Source organism: Capricornis sumatraensis, chromosome X (assembly GCF_032405125.1).
Source record: "Capricornis sumatraensis isolate serow.1 chromosome X, serow.2, whole genome shotgun sequence".
NCBI classification, from domain to species: domain Eukaryota; kingdom Metazoa; phylum Chordata; class Mammalia; order Artiodactyla; family Bovidae; genus Capricornis; species Capricornis sumatraensis.
This window is the reverse complement of record NC_091092.1, coordinates 113,850,190-113,864,812: the sequence shown is the minus strand read 5'-3', so window position 1 is coordinate 113,864,812 and position 14,623 is coordinate 113,850,190. Positions and strand designations below refer to the sequence as shown.

The 14,623-nt window shown below is 46.0% G+C and overlaps 1 protein-coding gene across 1 annotated transcript; it reads left to right on the top strand.

Moving 5' to 3' along the window:
- Positions 1-4,553: 4,553 nt before the first annotated feature.
- LOC138071537 (melanoma-associated antigen B2-like) lies at positions 4,554-6,029 on the top strand. Its single transcript, XM_068963063.1, has 2 exons — positions 4,554-5,793; positions 5,986-6,029. The coding sequence occupies exons 1-2, from the start codon at positions 4,554-4,556 to the stop codon at positions 6,027-6,029; spliced, it is 1,284 nt and encodes a 427-aa protein (XP_068819164.1).
- Positions 6,030-14,623: the final 8,594 nt, after the last annotated feature.

The following is a 14,623-nucleotide window of genomic DNA, read 5'->3' as shown; positions in this document are numbered from 1 at the left end:
ACTATACACACACTATACACACTATACACACACTATACACACTATACACGATACACACTATACACACACTATACACTATGCACACTATACACACTATACACACACTATACACACACTATACACGATACACACTATACACACTATACACACACTATACACACACTATACACTATACACACTATACACACACTATATACTATACACACACTATACACACACTATACACTATACACACTATACACACTATACACACACTATACACTATGCACACTATACACACTATACACACAGTATACACACACTATAAACTATACACACTATAGAAAGTATACACACACTATACACTATACACACTATACACACACTATACACTATACACACTATACACACACTATACACTATGCACTCTATAGACACTATACACACACTATACACACACTATACACTATACACACTATACACACACTATACACTATACACACTATACACACACTATAGACACGCTATACACTATACACACTACACACACTATACACACACTATACACTATACACACTATACACACACTGTAAACTAAACACACTATACACACTATACACACACTATACACACACTGTACACACACTATAGACACACTATACACTATACACACTATACACACTATACACACACTATATACTATACACACTATACACACACTATACACACACTATAGACACACTATACACTATACACACTATCCACACACTATACACTATACACACTATACACACTATACACACACTATACACACACTATACACACTACACACTATACACTACACACACTATACACACACTATACACTATAAACACTATACACACTATACACACACTATACACTATACACACTATACACACACTATACACTATACACACTATACACACACTATACACTATACACACGATACACACACTATAGACACACTATACACTACACACACTATACACACACTATACACTATAAACACTATACACACTATACACACACTATACACACACTATAGACACACTGTACACTATACACACTATGCACACACTATACACTATACACACTATACACACACTATACACACACTATACACTATACACACACTATACACACACTATAGACACACTATACACTATACACACTATAGACACACTATACACTATACACACTATACAGACACTATACACTATACACACTATACACACACTATACACTATACACACTATACACACTATACACACACTATACTCTATACACACTCTACACACTGTACACTATACACACTATACACACACTATACACTATACACACTATACACACTATACACACACTATACTCTATACACACTATACACACACTATACACTATACACACACTATACACTATACACACTATACACACACTATACACACAATATGCACAAAAGGGGGCCCTGGAAAATCACTGATGCTGTGGACCCCAGGAAGCCCTGGGCATAGATGTCAGGTTGATTTCAGTCTAGACAGTCTTAGCAAAGTGAGACCTCTGTCTAATACAATCAGCCGCAGTTTCGCAGAGGGAGGGACCTGAGTCCAAGGAGGACCTCACATATGATGCTGAGTGTTAACGGGGACGCCTGCAGTGGGAGCCAAACAGAATTCTGTAAATTCTTAGCTCTGTGAAGCCCCCAAAGCTACTTCTGAGTGATCTCCTCCTTCAACCTGTGTGATATTAGGGAGGGCTGAGTCTCCTCTAGCCAGATCAGAACCGAGATCTGCAGATGGGGGTGTGTTGACCCTAACAGGACTTAAGGTGAGGACCATCAGTTCTAGTGGGAGGATCTCTCCCCCAACGAAGGAGGCTCACAGAGTGGCAACCCACCTGACAAGCAGAGATGCTTAGAGCAGAGCTGACCTCCCACCACTGGGGACTTGGGAAGGCGAGGGCATTGTCTGGGAGCTGGAAGACTTCGGTTCATACAAGGAGGCATCCTGGGCTCTGATACACTGCACAAGGAGGACGCGAGGACGGATGAATATTGAGCTACCAGGGTTCCCGTAGCACGCTGCCCCTGCCATCATCCCTGGGAGATCCCACGTAGGACCCTACGCAGCTCCCCTCCACTTCCGCTTTGAAAGCGAACGGATCGGCCGGGAGCTGCGGCAACTGTTTGGCAGAGACTTAGTGTCCAGGACTCGTCCGGAACCAAGGTGAGGACCTGAATGGAGCTGAAGGGACTTTCCCAACCCTCCCAGCAATAAAAGTGACCCATCCACATCCCACCCCTGTGATATGGCTCTTATGAGTCCCTCAGCGCTATCGGCTGAATGTGCGCTAGAGTTTCTCAGGCTAAGGCGTTGGTCTGTGGGGGGTAGGCCCGGATTCTACCCCCGGAGAAGCTCTAGGTCCTAGAGGAGGGCCCTGAGGGCTGATGAGCAGACTTCGACACTGCAAGGGGGCCAGTCTGAGCGGCCCCGCTATACTGGGCTCTAGGAGGCCCCGGGTAGAGCTGGCCAACTGTGGTGCCCCCTGGTGTCCACTGGAGCTGGTTTTGGGGAAGTGAGAGCCTTGCTCTAATGGAATAGACCCAGGTCAACAAAGGGACCTAGTCCTCAACAATATTAATGGCTGTGACGCTAGTAAGGATGGGGGCTCCTCCCATAAGAAATGGAGCCACATAAAGCGCCAGTCCTATTTTCAGGACTGGGAGAATCAGGCGTTTTGACATGACACTTCCCGGGACATCTCAGGGAAGTGAGAGACCAGGTCAGTGAGGGCAGCCACAGGTTGGCAAGGGAGGGTTTGCGGTTTCCTGGTGGATGGTGAGAACGTTGGGGGGCTGTGGATGTTCCACACCACGTCATTCGGACCACATCTCCCTGTCTTCGTCCCTGGGAGACCTCAAGGATACATGTTGAATCCCATTGTGGGCTAATGTGGAAGTCAGGGTCTTGGTCTGAATGGAGTGGTCAGCAGAGGGAGAAATCTTCCACCCTGTCATGAGTCAAATGTAGGCCTTGGTTGCTTCTGTGTCCTGGCCATGGTAAAGACTGCTGCAGTGAACATGAGTACAGGTGTCTGTTTCCATTACCGTTTCCTCAGGATATATGCCCAGTAGTGGCATTGTTTGCTCATGTGATAGTTTTATTCCTAGTTTTTTTATGCAGAGCGAGTTAAGTCTGAAAGAGGAAAGCCAATATCATATATTAATGCATATATATGGAATCCAGAAAGATGGTACTGATGAACCTATTTGCAGGGCAGCCTGGAGATGCAGGCCTAGAGAACACACTCGTGGACACAGTAGGGGAAGGAGAGGGAGGGGCAGATTGAGAGATTAACATTGAAAAGGTACATATAACCATATGGAAAATAGATAACCAGTGGGAATTAGTTTTATGACCAGGGATCTTAAAGCCAGTGTTCTGTGATAACTTAAGAGGGGTGTGACGTGGGAGGGAGTTTCAAGATGGAGGAGACATAAGATAAACCTACAGCTGATTCATACAGATGTGTGGCAGAAACTGGTACAATATTATAAATTAATATTGTAATATTGTAAAAAATAAATTTATTTCCAAAAAGACATATAGGAGAAAACAGAAACAAAAGAATATTTTAGACCTTGAATTGGGATCTTTTGAGGGTCCACAGGGACATCAACCTGCCTGTACCAGATTTTGTTCTCAAAGACCGTGTTTGGTAAGATAAGGTCATCTTCACTTCCTGCTTTTGGGACACAGAGTGACTGGCTTTTACTATCAAGCAGTCGTCACTTCAGGAGAAAGTTGAGCTTCTCTACCAGGAGCTCAATAAGGAACCGGAGTGAGTAATCAGTGCACCCATGCCAGCCCTCGGATTTCAGCCCAGGAAATCTCAGGGAAGGGCTGCGAGGCTCAGCACCTTCTTTACTGTGTTATACAAAGTCTGCGGGAGGGGAAATGTCTAGTCTGAAGGTGCAGACAGCAGCCCGCAAATGGATAATGGTGCCCAATGTTTTAAGGAGCCGAGGTAAGGACCTTGCATGATGATCCCAGTGAACTCAGGGTAGAAAAGACCCTAATGAGCTCTCAGCACTGGTTGTCTATCTCCTGGCAGGGAGGTGGACTGAGGCATTCCTTCACTTATCTCTGGATCATGGGGAGGCCTAAAGTGTCGGCATCAGTGTAGCAGAGGGAAGGGTGCCAAGGCTCCGCCAGGACTTGACGTGATAACACTGAAGTAGAACTTAGAAAACCCCACTGCTGGCACCTGCTGGCACCTGAGTGAATCCAAAGCAGGGCTGAGAGGTCGCAGAGGAAAAGTACGGCCTCTATTCTTCCTCTGTGGGATTGTGTGGGGAAAGGCTAAGCAGGACAACAGGAGCCTTGTGGGTTTCTAGGGCAGAGTCCTCAAGGACACCTGCAGAGGCGGCCTTTGATTAAGCCAATGCAGAATCTCCCTGTTTTAAGGTGCTCATGTCAGCTCATTCTCCATCCTCCAGGTGCCCACACCTCCTGTCTATTGGCCCAGACTCGTGCCTGCGGTCCCTGACCACAGCCATCATGCCTCGTGGGCAGAAGAGTAAGCACCGTGCTCGTGAGAAACGTCGCCAGGCCCGGGCTGAGATCCAGGGTCTTCATGATCAGGCTACCACATCTGGGGGAGAAGAGACCACCTCCTCCTCCCCTCCTGATTCAGAGAGCGGTCCCTCAAGCTCGTCTGCTGCTGACACCTCCAAGGGGCCTCAGGGAGCCCAAGGCACCACCAGCGCTGCTGCAGGTTATATACGCAAAAGATCTGGTGTCAGGCGCGCAGCACGCTCGAGATCTGATGTCGGGCGCGCAGCACGCTCGAGATCTGGTGTAGGTGCCGAGGGCCAAGTTCAGGAAGGGGAAAATTCCTCCCAGGCCTCAGCTGCTGCTGGGAGCTCTCATACAGATCTTCTGACCTGGAAGGCAGAGGTGTTGGTGCAGTACATGCTCTGTAAGTATACGATGAGGGCGCTCATTAAGAGGTCTGAAATGCTGAAGGCAGTCACTAGAAGGTACAGGGAACAATTCCCTGAGATCCTTAGCAGGGCCTCTGAGCACATGGAGCTGGTGTTTGGCCTGGTGCTGAAGGAAGTCAGGCCCAACAGTCACTGCTATACCCTGGTGAGCAACCTAGATCTCAGCGACAGTGAGTCTATGAGAGGTGACTGGGGGCTGCCAAAGAATGGTCTTCTGATGCCTCTGCTGGGTGTCATCTACCTGAATGGCAACCATGCCCCTGAGGAGAAGATCTGGAAGTTCCTGAATATGCTGGGCATCTATGATGGGAGAAGTCACTTCATCTTTGGAGAGCCCAGGAAGCTCATCACAGAAGATCTGGTGCAGGAAGGGTATCTGGAGTACCGCCAGGTGCCCAGCAGTGATCCCCCTCGCTATGAGTTCCTGTGGGGTCCTAAATTGCTGACAGAAACCAGCAAGATGAAAGTCCTGCAGTTTTTGGCCAAGGTCAAGGATTCGGGTCATACTGCCTTCCTGCCACAGTATGAGGAGGCTTGGAGAGAGGAGGTAGAGAGCACCGGAGACAGAGGTGCAGCCAGGGCTGGCCCTTCTGCCTCACTCAGGCCTGGCACTGCTGCCTCAGCCGCTGCTGGCCCTTCCTCTTCATCCTGGCCTGGCACTGCTGCCTCAGCCGCTGCTGGCCCTTCTGCTTCAGCCAGGCCTGGCACTGCACCCTCAGCTGGTGCTGGCCCTTCTGCTTCAGCCCGGCCTGGCACTGCTGCCTCAGCCAGCACTGGCCCTTCTGCTTCGACCAAGCCTGTCATTGCTGCCTCAGCCGCTGCTGGCCCTTCTGCTTCATCCTGGCCTGGCACTGCACCCTCAGCCGCTGCTGGCCCTTCTGCTTCGGCCAGGCTTGGCACTGCACCCTCAGCCGCTGCTGGCCCTTCTGCTTCGGCCAGGCTTGGCACTGCACCCTCAGCTGCTGCTGGGCCTTCAGCTTTGACCCCTGCGCGCCTCAGGGCCGCATCCAGCCGCTCATCTCGCCCCTAGTGTGGTCTGAAGCTCATTGTTCACTTTGTGCGTGGAGAAGCCTTTCAATCTGTGTTCCTGAAATGCATCAATAACTTGTTGACTGTATTTCCTCCAATTTTCAGTTCTTAAAATTTTTCAACAGAAAGGTCATTTAGATTCATTATTATAAGCATATGAATAACATTGGTCACACACAGTTTGCTGTTTGTCAGATTTAGGAGCAAAAATTTTGTTTTCTCAAATAAATATTGGAAATCCTCACATCACCTTTGTGATCCAGGGTGAGAATAACATAACTTTAGGATAAGAGTGTCCTTAGAAATGCAAAAAACACCACACTAATAGAGGCTCAGAACATTAATACATTGTTAGGGAGATAGCTGAAATTCCTACAGTTTTTGGCTTGCTTTACTCTCTGGTTAGTCTCCCTCTTTGTAAATGTAAAAGACACATACTTGCCTCTGCTTATGCTTTATGGTTTTCAAGAATGTTTGAGAATATAAATTACAGCAAATGATTTATTCGGGCCTCTTGTTTTACACAACCATTGAGAATCTGCTCTTCAGAAGTCTTCATGCTTGTACTGGTGATGTTTAGTCAAAAGAAGTGCTAGCCTCTGTGCATTCATGATAGTTTCTCAGAGATGCTGTCATTCTATGGAAGAGGCTGAGATACTCTCTACTTCACGAAAACAAGAAAGAAGCAGGGTAAAGAGGGGTCGGAGAGAACATATTACTTTGGTTTCATTGCTTAGCTGAATTTTGGCTGATTTGGGAGGTTAGGTCTTTTCTTTTCCCACTTGGAACGCTTCATAGTTTCTGACATCTGATAGATTGAAAAAAAGTCCAGCTGATGCAACATCTGAGGTCAAGATACTCATAGTAATAACTGCTGTTGCTCCTAATGACTCAATAGAGACAGGCGCCGTGACAGAAGCTTTCCATAAATACCTATATTCCAGCAATCTGACAAGAAAGGGCTTATCAAACTTCCTTCGCAGTGGAGAGCCCAAGGCTCATAGAGTTTGGTTTTGTGCTTAAATACGTAACTCTGGTAAATGACAGCAGGCGATAGACTCCTGCTCTGAACTACTTTGGCACACATAATGTTGTTCTCCCCCCCAACCTGAGACATACCCTTGACTTTTTTTTTTTAACAAGTACTTTTAGCATTTGACATTTCTTTGTTTATTTTTATTTATTTATTAATATAGCTGTGCTGGATCTTAGTTGCTGCACGTGTGGTCTAGTTCCCTGACCAGGGATCAAACCTGGGCCCCCTGCATCGGGAGCCTGGAGTCCTAGCCATTGGACCACCAGGAAAGTCCCCACCCTGTATCTTTTATTTCAGTGCTTTTCTCAGGACTCCATAATTTGTCCTAGGTGATAGAAAAGATTGCCCTTGTGCTCAAGCTACTGGATCAAAATATGTAGCCAGTGCAGTAAGAATGCCAGGTATCCTTAACCAAAGATATGTATCCCTTACTCACTACTCATAGATAAGTGAAAAAAACAATATTCAGGGACAGTATTAGTGTGTACACTGGCCATGTTAGATAACCTCTGAAGACCAAGGAGTCACCATGTCATCCTTACAGTCTCTTCCCTGTAGAAAGTAAACCTATCAGAACAGAAATGACGTGAGAATCTTCACGTGGCTGAGCAGATATTGATCTACTTTTTTCTCCCTAAAGGACTACCACCTGTCTTGGGACTCCTGCCTTGGACTATAGCTTCTCCATCTCCCATCACTCCTGGGACAGGGACCCATTCTCTATAGCACTGCAGAGCAAACATAGCTGAAGAGTTTGTAGAGACGTGGAATTTCCCCAAAGGCCTTTAATCCAAGACACAGAAAGCAAGATGACGACCCCATGTAGGAGGGTTGAGGAGAGCAAGACGCAAGAATATGGGGGATGGTGGTGACTGGGACAGGACTCCCTTCTGATCTCAGACACAGAGGAATTCAGAACTGTTAGGCTTAGCCTATTAGCATAGCCTCACTTATTCTTCAGGCTTCTCGGAGACCTAAGAAACTTGGTCTCGGCGCAGAGTTCTGAGGTTGGTAGGGAGAATCAGTCTCTCAGAAATGATGGTGATTAACCTGAATGAGGGTGATGGAAAGACCCATCCAGAACAGTAGGATCCTTAAGACGCGTCCTCATTGGCAAGCCCATGAAGTCCAGAACTATCTGGGCTGCTGTGCTTAATACTTTCAACTCAGGTCCTGGGAAGGTGGGGACATTGGGAATCTGCAGAGAATAGAGCCCCAGGAAGGGCGCAGAGTCAAAGTGAGGACCCAGGGTGTGGGCACGAAGCCCCTGAATCCACAGCCGACAGGGCTGCACTTAGTCCCTCCTCTCCAGCTAGCCCTGGGAGGCATAGGTAAGTGCTGGCCAAGTCAAGGGCCTCCTGACTTCTGCCTGGAGGGTTTCAAGGAGATGACCTTGGTTTATAGGCTGGCTCTTCATCAGAGAGTGGAAATCCCAGGCATGACATTTGTACAGTCCTGTATGAAGAGTGTGGCAACCAACTACTCCATTACAGATAAATTCTCAGAAAGTCCTGCAAATGTGATGGGCCCTGGGAGGGAACAGGCAGGGCTTTCAGACTAGGTTTATCCCTTATTTTCTGATGGCGAATGGCTTCAGGGCTTTAAAGTCCTTGGGCTAATGGAGGGAGCCTGTATCAGCTGAGGAAGGGTACCCAGTTCCTAACAGGAGTCAACTGATGATACAGACCGACAGCAAAGGATCCCTCCCAGAAAGAAGGGGGCTACAGAGGGCACTGTCCCTGTTGTCGGGCCTGAGACTGTGCCACTTAGGCCGGGTGACGTGGTGAGCCCTCCTCACTTCCTCCCAGAGGATCACATGGAGGTAAGGAACCTCATCCTGATCCAAGGGAGCAGCCGAAGCTCAGCAGAAGGATGATTTCCACATTGTGCCAGAAGTCAAGGTAAGGACCCTGAAGACGTGAAAAGACCACCCGCCTCAAAACAGTGGGGGCAGAACATATTCCTTCCACTATTCTTAGCCTCAGAAGACCATGGCCTGTGGTGGCCCTATGAGGCAAACTCCTCTTCTTCCTCAGGGATCAGGGAATTACCGGCCTGGGTGGAGAAGCTTTAAGGCAAGTCAGGGAATGTTTCCAGCTGGGGAATGTTTCCAAGACGGTGAGGACAGCAAGAACGTGGGAACACAAATACCAGGATGGCCACACAGTATGTTCCCTACTCTCAGCCCAGAAGGCCTCAGGCCGATTTACCAGGCCAAGGGGCCCTTCAGCTCTGACCGAGGAGTAGCAGGAACGTTAGGGTTTTGGTCTGATGGTGGTGTTCCCATGTCAACAGAAGGGGGAGTCTTGGGCTTGGCTGAGAGTCAATTTGGAACCCTGATTTTGGACCCTGAGAGGAACCGTCTGTCATCCTCAGGGAGCTTGCCACAGCGTTCGTTCTTGTGAGACTATGGGTAGGGGTGGCTAGATAAGGCCGCCTTATTTCCTCCTCCAGGCTCACGGGGAGGTATGAGGAGATAGGCCTCAGGTCAAGAAGGAGGGGATTCCCCAGGCCCCACCAGAAGTCAAATTGTGAAGCCCGAGCAGAGACTGTGGGTCTACTCATCCCTGAATAGAGGGGACAAAGGAGAGTCATGCCCTACCCTTTGATGTCAGTTCTAGAAAGTCATGAGAAGGGAGGGTCATGGTGCCTGCCAGGCACTGTGGCAGATGCTTTACAGTTACCACCACATGCCAGCAGTCCTTCCAGACAGGGCTTGTCAAACTCCCTTCACAGTTAAAGAACCCAAGGCACTCTCAGAGAGTTTACCGATATGACAAACTTTTCCATGGCTGTTTAAGTGACAGGGATGGTCACAGGCCCTTGATCTGAGTTAGTCTGAAGCTCACCCTCTCACTCCTGCAAGCCTGGTCTGACCTTGTGCCCTTACTTCCCTTTTTATTCTCATTACTGTGAAATGTATGAAGCATTAAGAAGAGGGACTCTCAGGTCAAACTATTATATTGTAATCCATAGCCAGAGCAATAATAATAGTAATGCCAAAATAAATCTGACATATGAAGAGAGGAAAAAGGAGATAGTGTTTGCTGGCAATAGGATCATCTGCCCACACACATGGGGGTTCAAACATCTTAAAAGCTCTGAAAGTTTTCAGTTTTAGATAAGCTTATAAGATCAGTAAGGGACTCAAAAACCTCATCTCACAGCCATTCCTTTGTATAAAAGAAATCTGTTAGATCTAAAATATAAAGGTTATTGATTAGAACAGAGGTTGCCTGAGAAGTCTGGCTGAAGGAGAGAAGGGACAGGTTACCACGTTTTGTTTCTCTCACAGGTCTCTACCTGGGCCCCCTTACTTATGCCATGGATTTCCTATCTCTTATCACTCCTAGGACAGGGATTCCTTCTCTGCAAGGTCTGCAGGAGAGAAAGTACTCAGAGCCTTCCAGGGATGTGGCATTTCCCAAGAAGGCTTTAATCAAAGGGGCAAGGGCCTTTAGGAAGACACCCATGCAACTGGACTGAGGAAAGCAACAGCCCAGAATATGAGGTGTAAGAAGCCTTCAGGCAGAGCTCTCAAGCTGAGCATCTCTTTTCTCTGTTGTCTCAGGACAGTCGTCAGGGACTTGAGACCTTTGGTCTAAGGAGGGCAATCTCAGGTCAGAGTAGCAACTGTCAAACCTATATGTGAGGCCCCTTAAAAAGAAGTGAAAGAAATAGCCACCCAGAACCACTGGGGTTCTGTAGCGTCCACTTCGTGCTGTCAGCCCTGGGAGGTCCTGAATTCCATCATAGGATGAGGTAGAGAGAGGCCTCGAGAGCTGAGAGAGACAGAGCGCTACTGCCATGGGCCGGGCACGTTCCAGAACCAAGTCCGCCAGCTCCTCGCACATAGTGACATCCAGGGCAGATCCTTCATCTTGGGGTTGAAAAGAGAAGTAAGTATTCCAAGTAAGTGAGTGCCAAGGTGGATCTGAAGGGAGCACATTTTATGTCTTTTTTTGTTCTTGCTTGGCCTCAGTAACTGGGAGATGTATCTTTTTCTGTTTAGGGCTTTCTTTCTGGCACTATTGGAATACGCTTCTTGTAACTGAAGGTTAATTTGACTTCCATTTTTGTGTTTATAAACAAAGTATATCCCATTTATTGCTGTAATTCAGTATAAGCACAAAGGTGTTTTTATTGAATCAGAAATCCTTGAATCTCCTTTTGTGGTTCAAAACAAGATGACATGACAAGAGAATTGGTAGATTCTTGCCAATGATAATGGACAGTGAGTGAAATTGTTCATATCAGGAAATGTAAAAAAAAAAAATAAAGGTCTTGTCTGTGTGGCATCTGCAATAGAGGGGAACAGGAATTCCCAGCCCCTGTTTCCCCTCCGCAGCCCAGATTTTAACAGTATATAAGTAGCAAAATAACCTTTATAGAAGGTCCAGAATCCAATTAAGAAATTCAAGTACCACAGGTAAGCATGAAACTTAGATCAGCTGCACTTGTATTGGTAAGAACAACACACACACACAGACATGGATCATGAATAGCACTATGCATCTATGATGAACAGTTTCTATACTAAAGTGTTATCTCAAAAACTGTGATCACCAATGATTCACAGCTATTTCTTACTCCGTTAGGTACGATACTGTAAACTTTGAATAACACAATAGGACTCATTGACATTCCCACCAACAGTGTACAGATCTTGTCCACATGCTCACCAGCATTTGTCACTTCTCTTCCTTTGGGATGATAGCCCTTCTGATAGGTGTGAGGAAATACCTCATTGTGGGTTTAATTTGCATTCATATGATGATTAACGATGTTGAACATCTTTTCATGTGCCTCTCGGCCGTTTATATGTCTTCTTTGGAAAAATTTGTATTTAAGTCTTCTGCCCATCTTTATCTTGATTGTTGTTTTTAAACTGTTATGTAAACTGTTTATATATCTTGGATATTAACCCCTTATTGGTGATATCATTGGCAAATATTTTCTCCCATATAGCAGGTTGGCTTTTCTTTTTTTTTTTTTTTTTTGATGGCTTCCTTTGCTGTGCAACAGCTTTTAACTTTAATTACAGCCCATTTATTTATTTTTGCTTTTATTTCCCTAGCTTTAGGAGACAGATCCAAAAAAATATTATTAAAATTTATGTCAAAGGGTGTTCTGCTCTTTTTATCTTCTAAGAGTTTTATGCTTTCCACTCTTACAGCTAGGTCTTTAATCCATTTTCCATTTACGTTTGTATATGGTGTTAGAGAATATGCTGATGTCATTCTTTGAGAACTACATGTCAAAGAATGAGATTAGAGTGTAAATACAATATGGTAATGTCAGAAAATTAAATGTGCTTTTACATTTGAGCCAGTAATTCAGTGTTTTCCGAAATTAACCCTGAAGAGACCTCCACAACCATAGGAAAATACGTAAATGTCCATGCACATGTTAATTGAGGCAACATGATATATCCACAGAGTGGAGTACTACGAAGCTATAAAAAGGAATTGAGTACAATTTTGTAAACTAATAAGGGATGCTTCCATGATAGTTAGAGATATATAAAAGAATGTGGGAGTTTGGGGCTAATGTCAATGATACCAAGTCCAGTGCCTTCCCATTCTGGTATGAAGAGGCTTTGTGAGCTGAAAGAGAGAGCCAGAGCCAGAGCCGCAGCCAGGCTCCTATGGTGCCAGGGCCAGTGCACTTTCCAGAGCGTGTGCAAAGCTCCTCCCACCCCTAGTGAATTCTGAGCAGATACTTCACATTGCATTTCAAGAAAGCAGGCAATCTTCCCACTAGTGGAGGGCCAAGGTGGGGCTCATGGAAATTCAGCATATAACGTATTTGTGTTCCTGTACAATTTGCACAAATTGGAGACTTTTCTTTCTTCTGATTTTAAATGTTGTTCCTTTTCATTAAAGATGTGTTTAGCTTCAGAGTCCAAGTATACTAATGGCACAGCTCCCACATATACTGCAGCTTATCAAGTTGAAAAATAAGAATTTTCATAGTACATAGCACAGAATGAAATCCATGAATCATTTCTTATCATTTGGAATAAGACAACATGATATTGGAATATGGATGTTTTTGTGAAAATGGGAATTTTTCCACAGTGAAGTCTGTGTGATTATCAGATACCGAAAAAAATCTTAAGAGGTATTCACTTCTTGGTTTATTTGTTTTAGTCTGTCTTTATAAAATTGAAGTTTATTTACCTGGATTGGCTTAGGTTATTTAAGAATGTGGGAGAAGTGAAATCCCAGTAATATTGCTTTCTTGCACACTTGCACGATAGTTGTTCAAATATGAACTTAGCATCTGCTCTTTGGAAGGCTTCTGGGTGGTTTTGAGGATGCTAAGAAAACTAAACTCAACCCCTTCTTATAGAATTCTAGAGTCTAAGAGCAGCCTTCATATAAAGTAGCTGGTGACCTGAGATCTAGGGGCCCAATAAAAATAAGGTGTAAGGAGGTGAGAGGATTGAGGGCTTCCTCATGAGGAGTCTAGTGTAAATACACTGAGGCAAGGTACTTGGAGACTTTAGGGCAATAAAATTCTGGCGGTGGAAGGTAGTTTTAAGTTAGGCTACATGGCGAGCTCACCGGGGAGGCTGTGGAAACACTAAATAGAGGCCAGACCCTCAGATGGTGGGTCTCAAAGATGAGAGACTTAAGCCTGGAATGGAAAACTACCCTGAACAATTCCTTTTCAATTATCAAGATCCCAAGCAGCTCGGTGCTAAAGAACCCGCCTGCCACTGCAGGAGACGTGGGTTCAATCCCTGGGTCAGGAAGATCCCCTGGAGGAGGAAATGGCTACCCAGTCCAGTATTTTTGCCTGGAGAGTCCCATGGACAGGGCAGTCTGTTCAGTCCACGGGGTAGAAAAGGGTCAGACACGACCGGGTGACTAAAGAGCAACATGAGTAGACGAGAGAGAAATCCCGCCTGGGGTGGGGGTGGAATGTGCCCTGAGCTCCTGTCCCAGTGCCCGTGAACACAGTGCACAACCGAGATGTTTCATGCACATCATCTCCAAGGAGCTTCTGTGAAAAAAGTAATAGTAGAATGAAACCGGAAACTCAGAAGCCAGTGGGCTGACACCCTTTGCTGTGAGTCGTGGAAACAGCTCATTTTATTGAAAGGGCATTCCATTCAGCGTTTTTGCCTATGTTGATAATTCCACCAAAGTCTGTGAGGTGAGTATAGTTTAGGTGATGGTGAAATTGATGAAGATAGGGGCTTATTTTATTTAGTTACTTATTTATTTGGCTATGCTTGGTCTTGTCTTTGGCACGCAGGATCCTTGATCTTCCTTGCAGCCTGAGAGTTCTTTAGTTGCGGCTTGGGGAATGTTTCAGTTGTGGCATATACGACCTTTAGCTGTCGCGTGTGAAGTATTAGTTGCGGCAAAGCTGTGCCATTTGGGACCTAGTTCCCTGATCAGCGGTGGAACCCAGGCCTCCTGCCTTGGGAGTGCAGAGTCTTAGCCCCTGGACCACTAAGGAAGTCTCTAGGAGTTGTTCAGATGAAAGAGCAGCCGGGAAGGAAGACAGAATTAGTCTTGGAATCAAATTTAGATTCTTGGAATTTC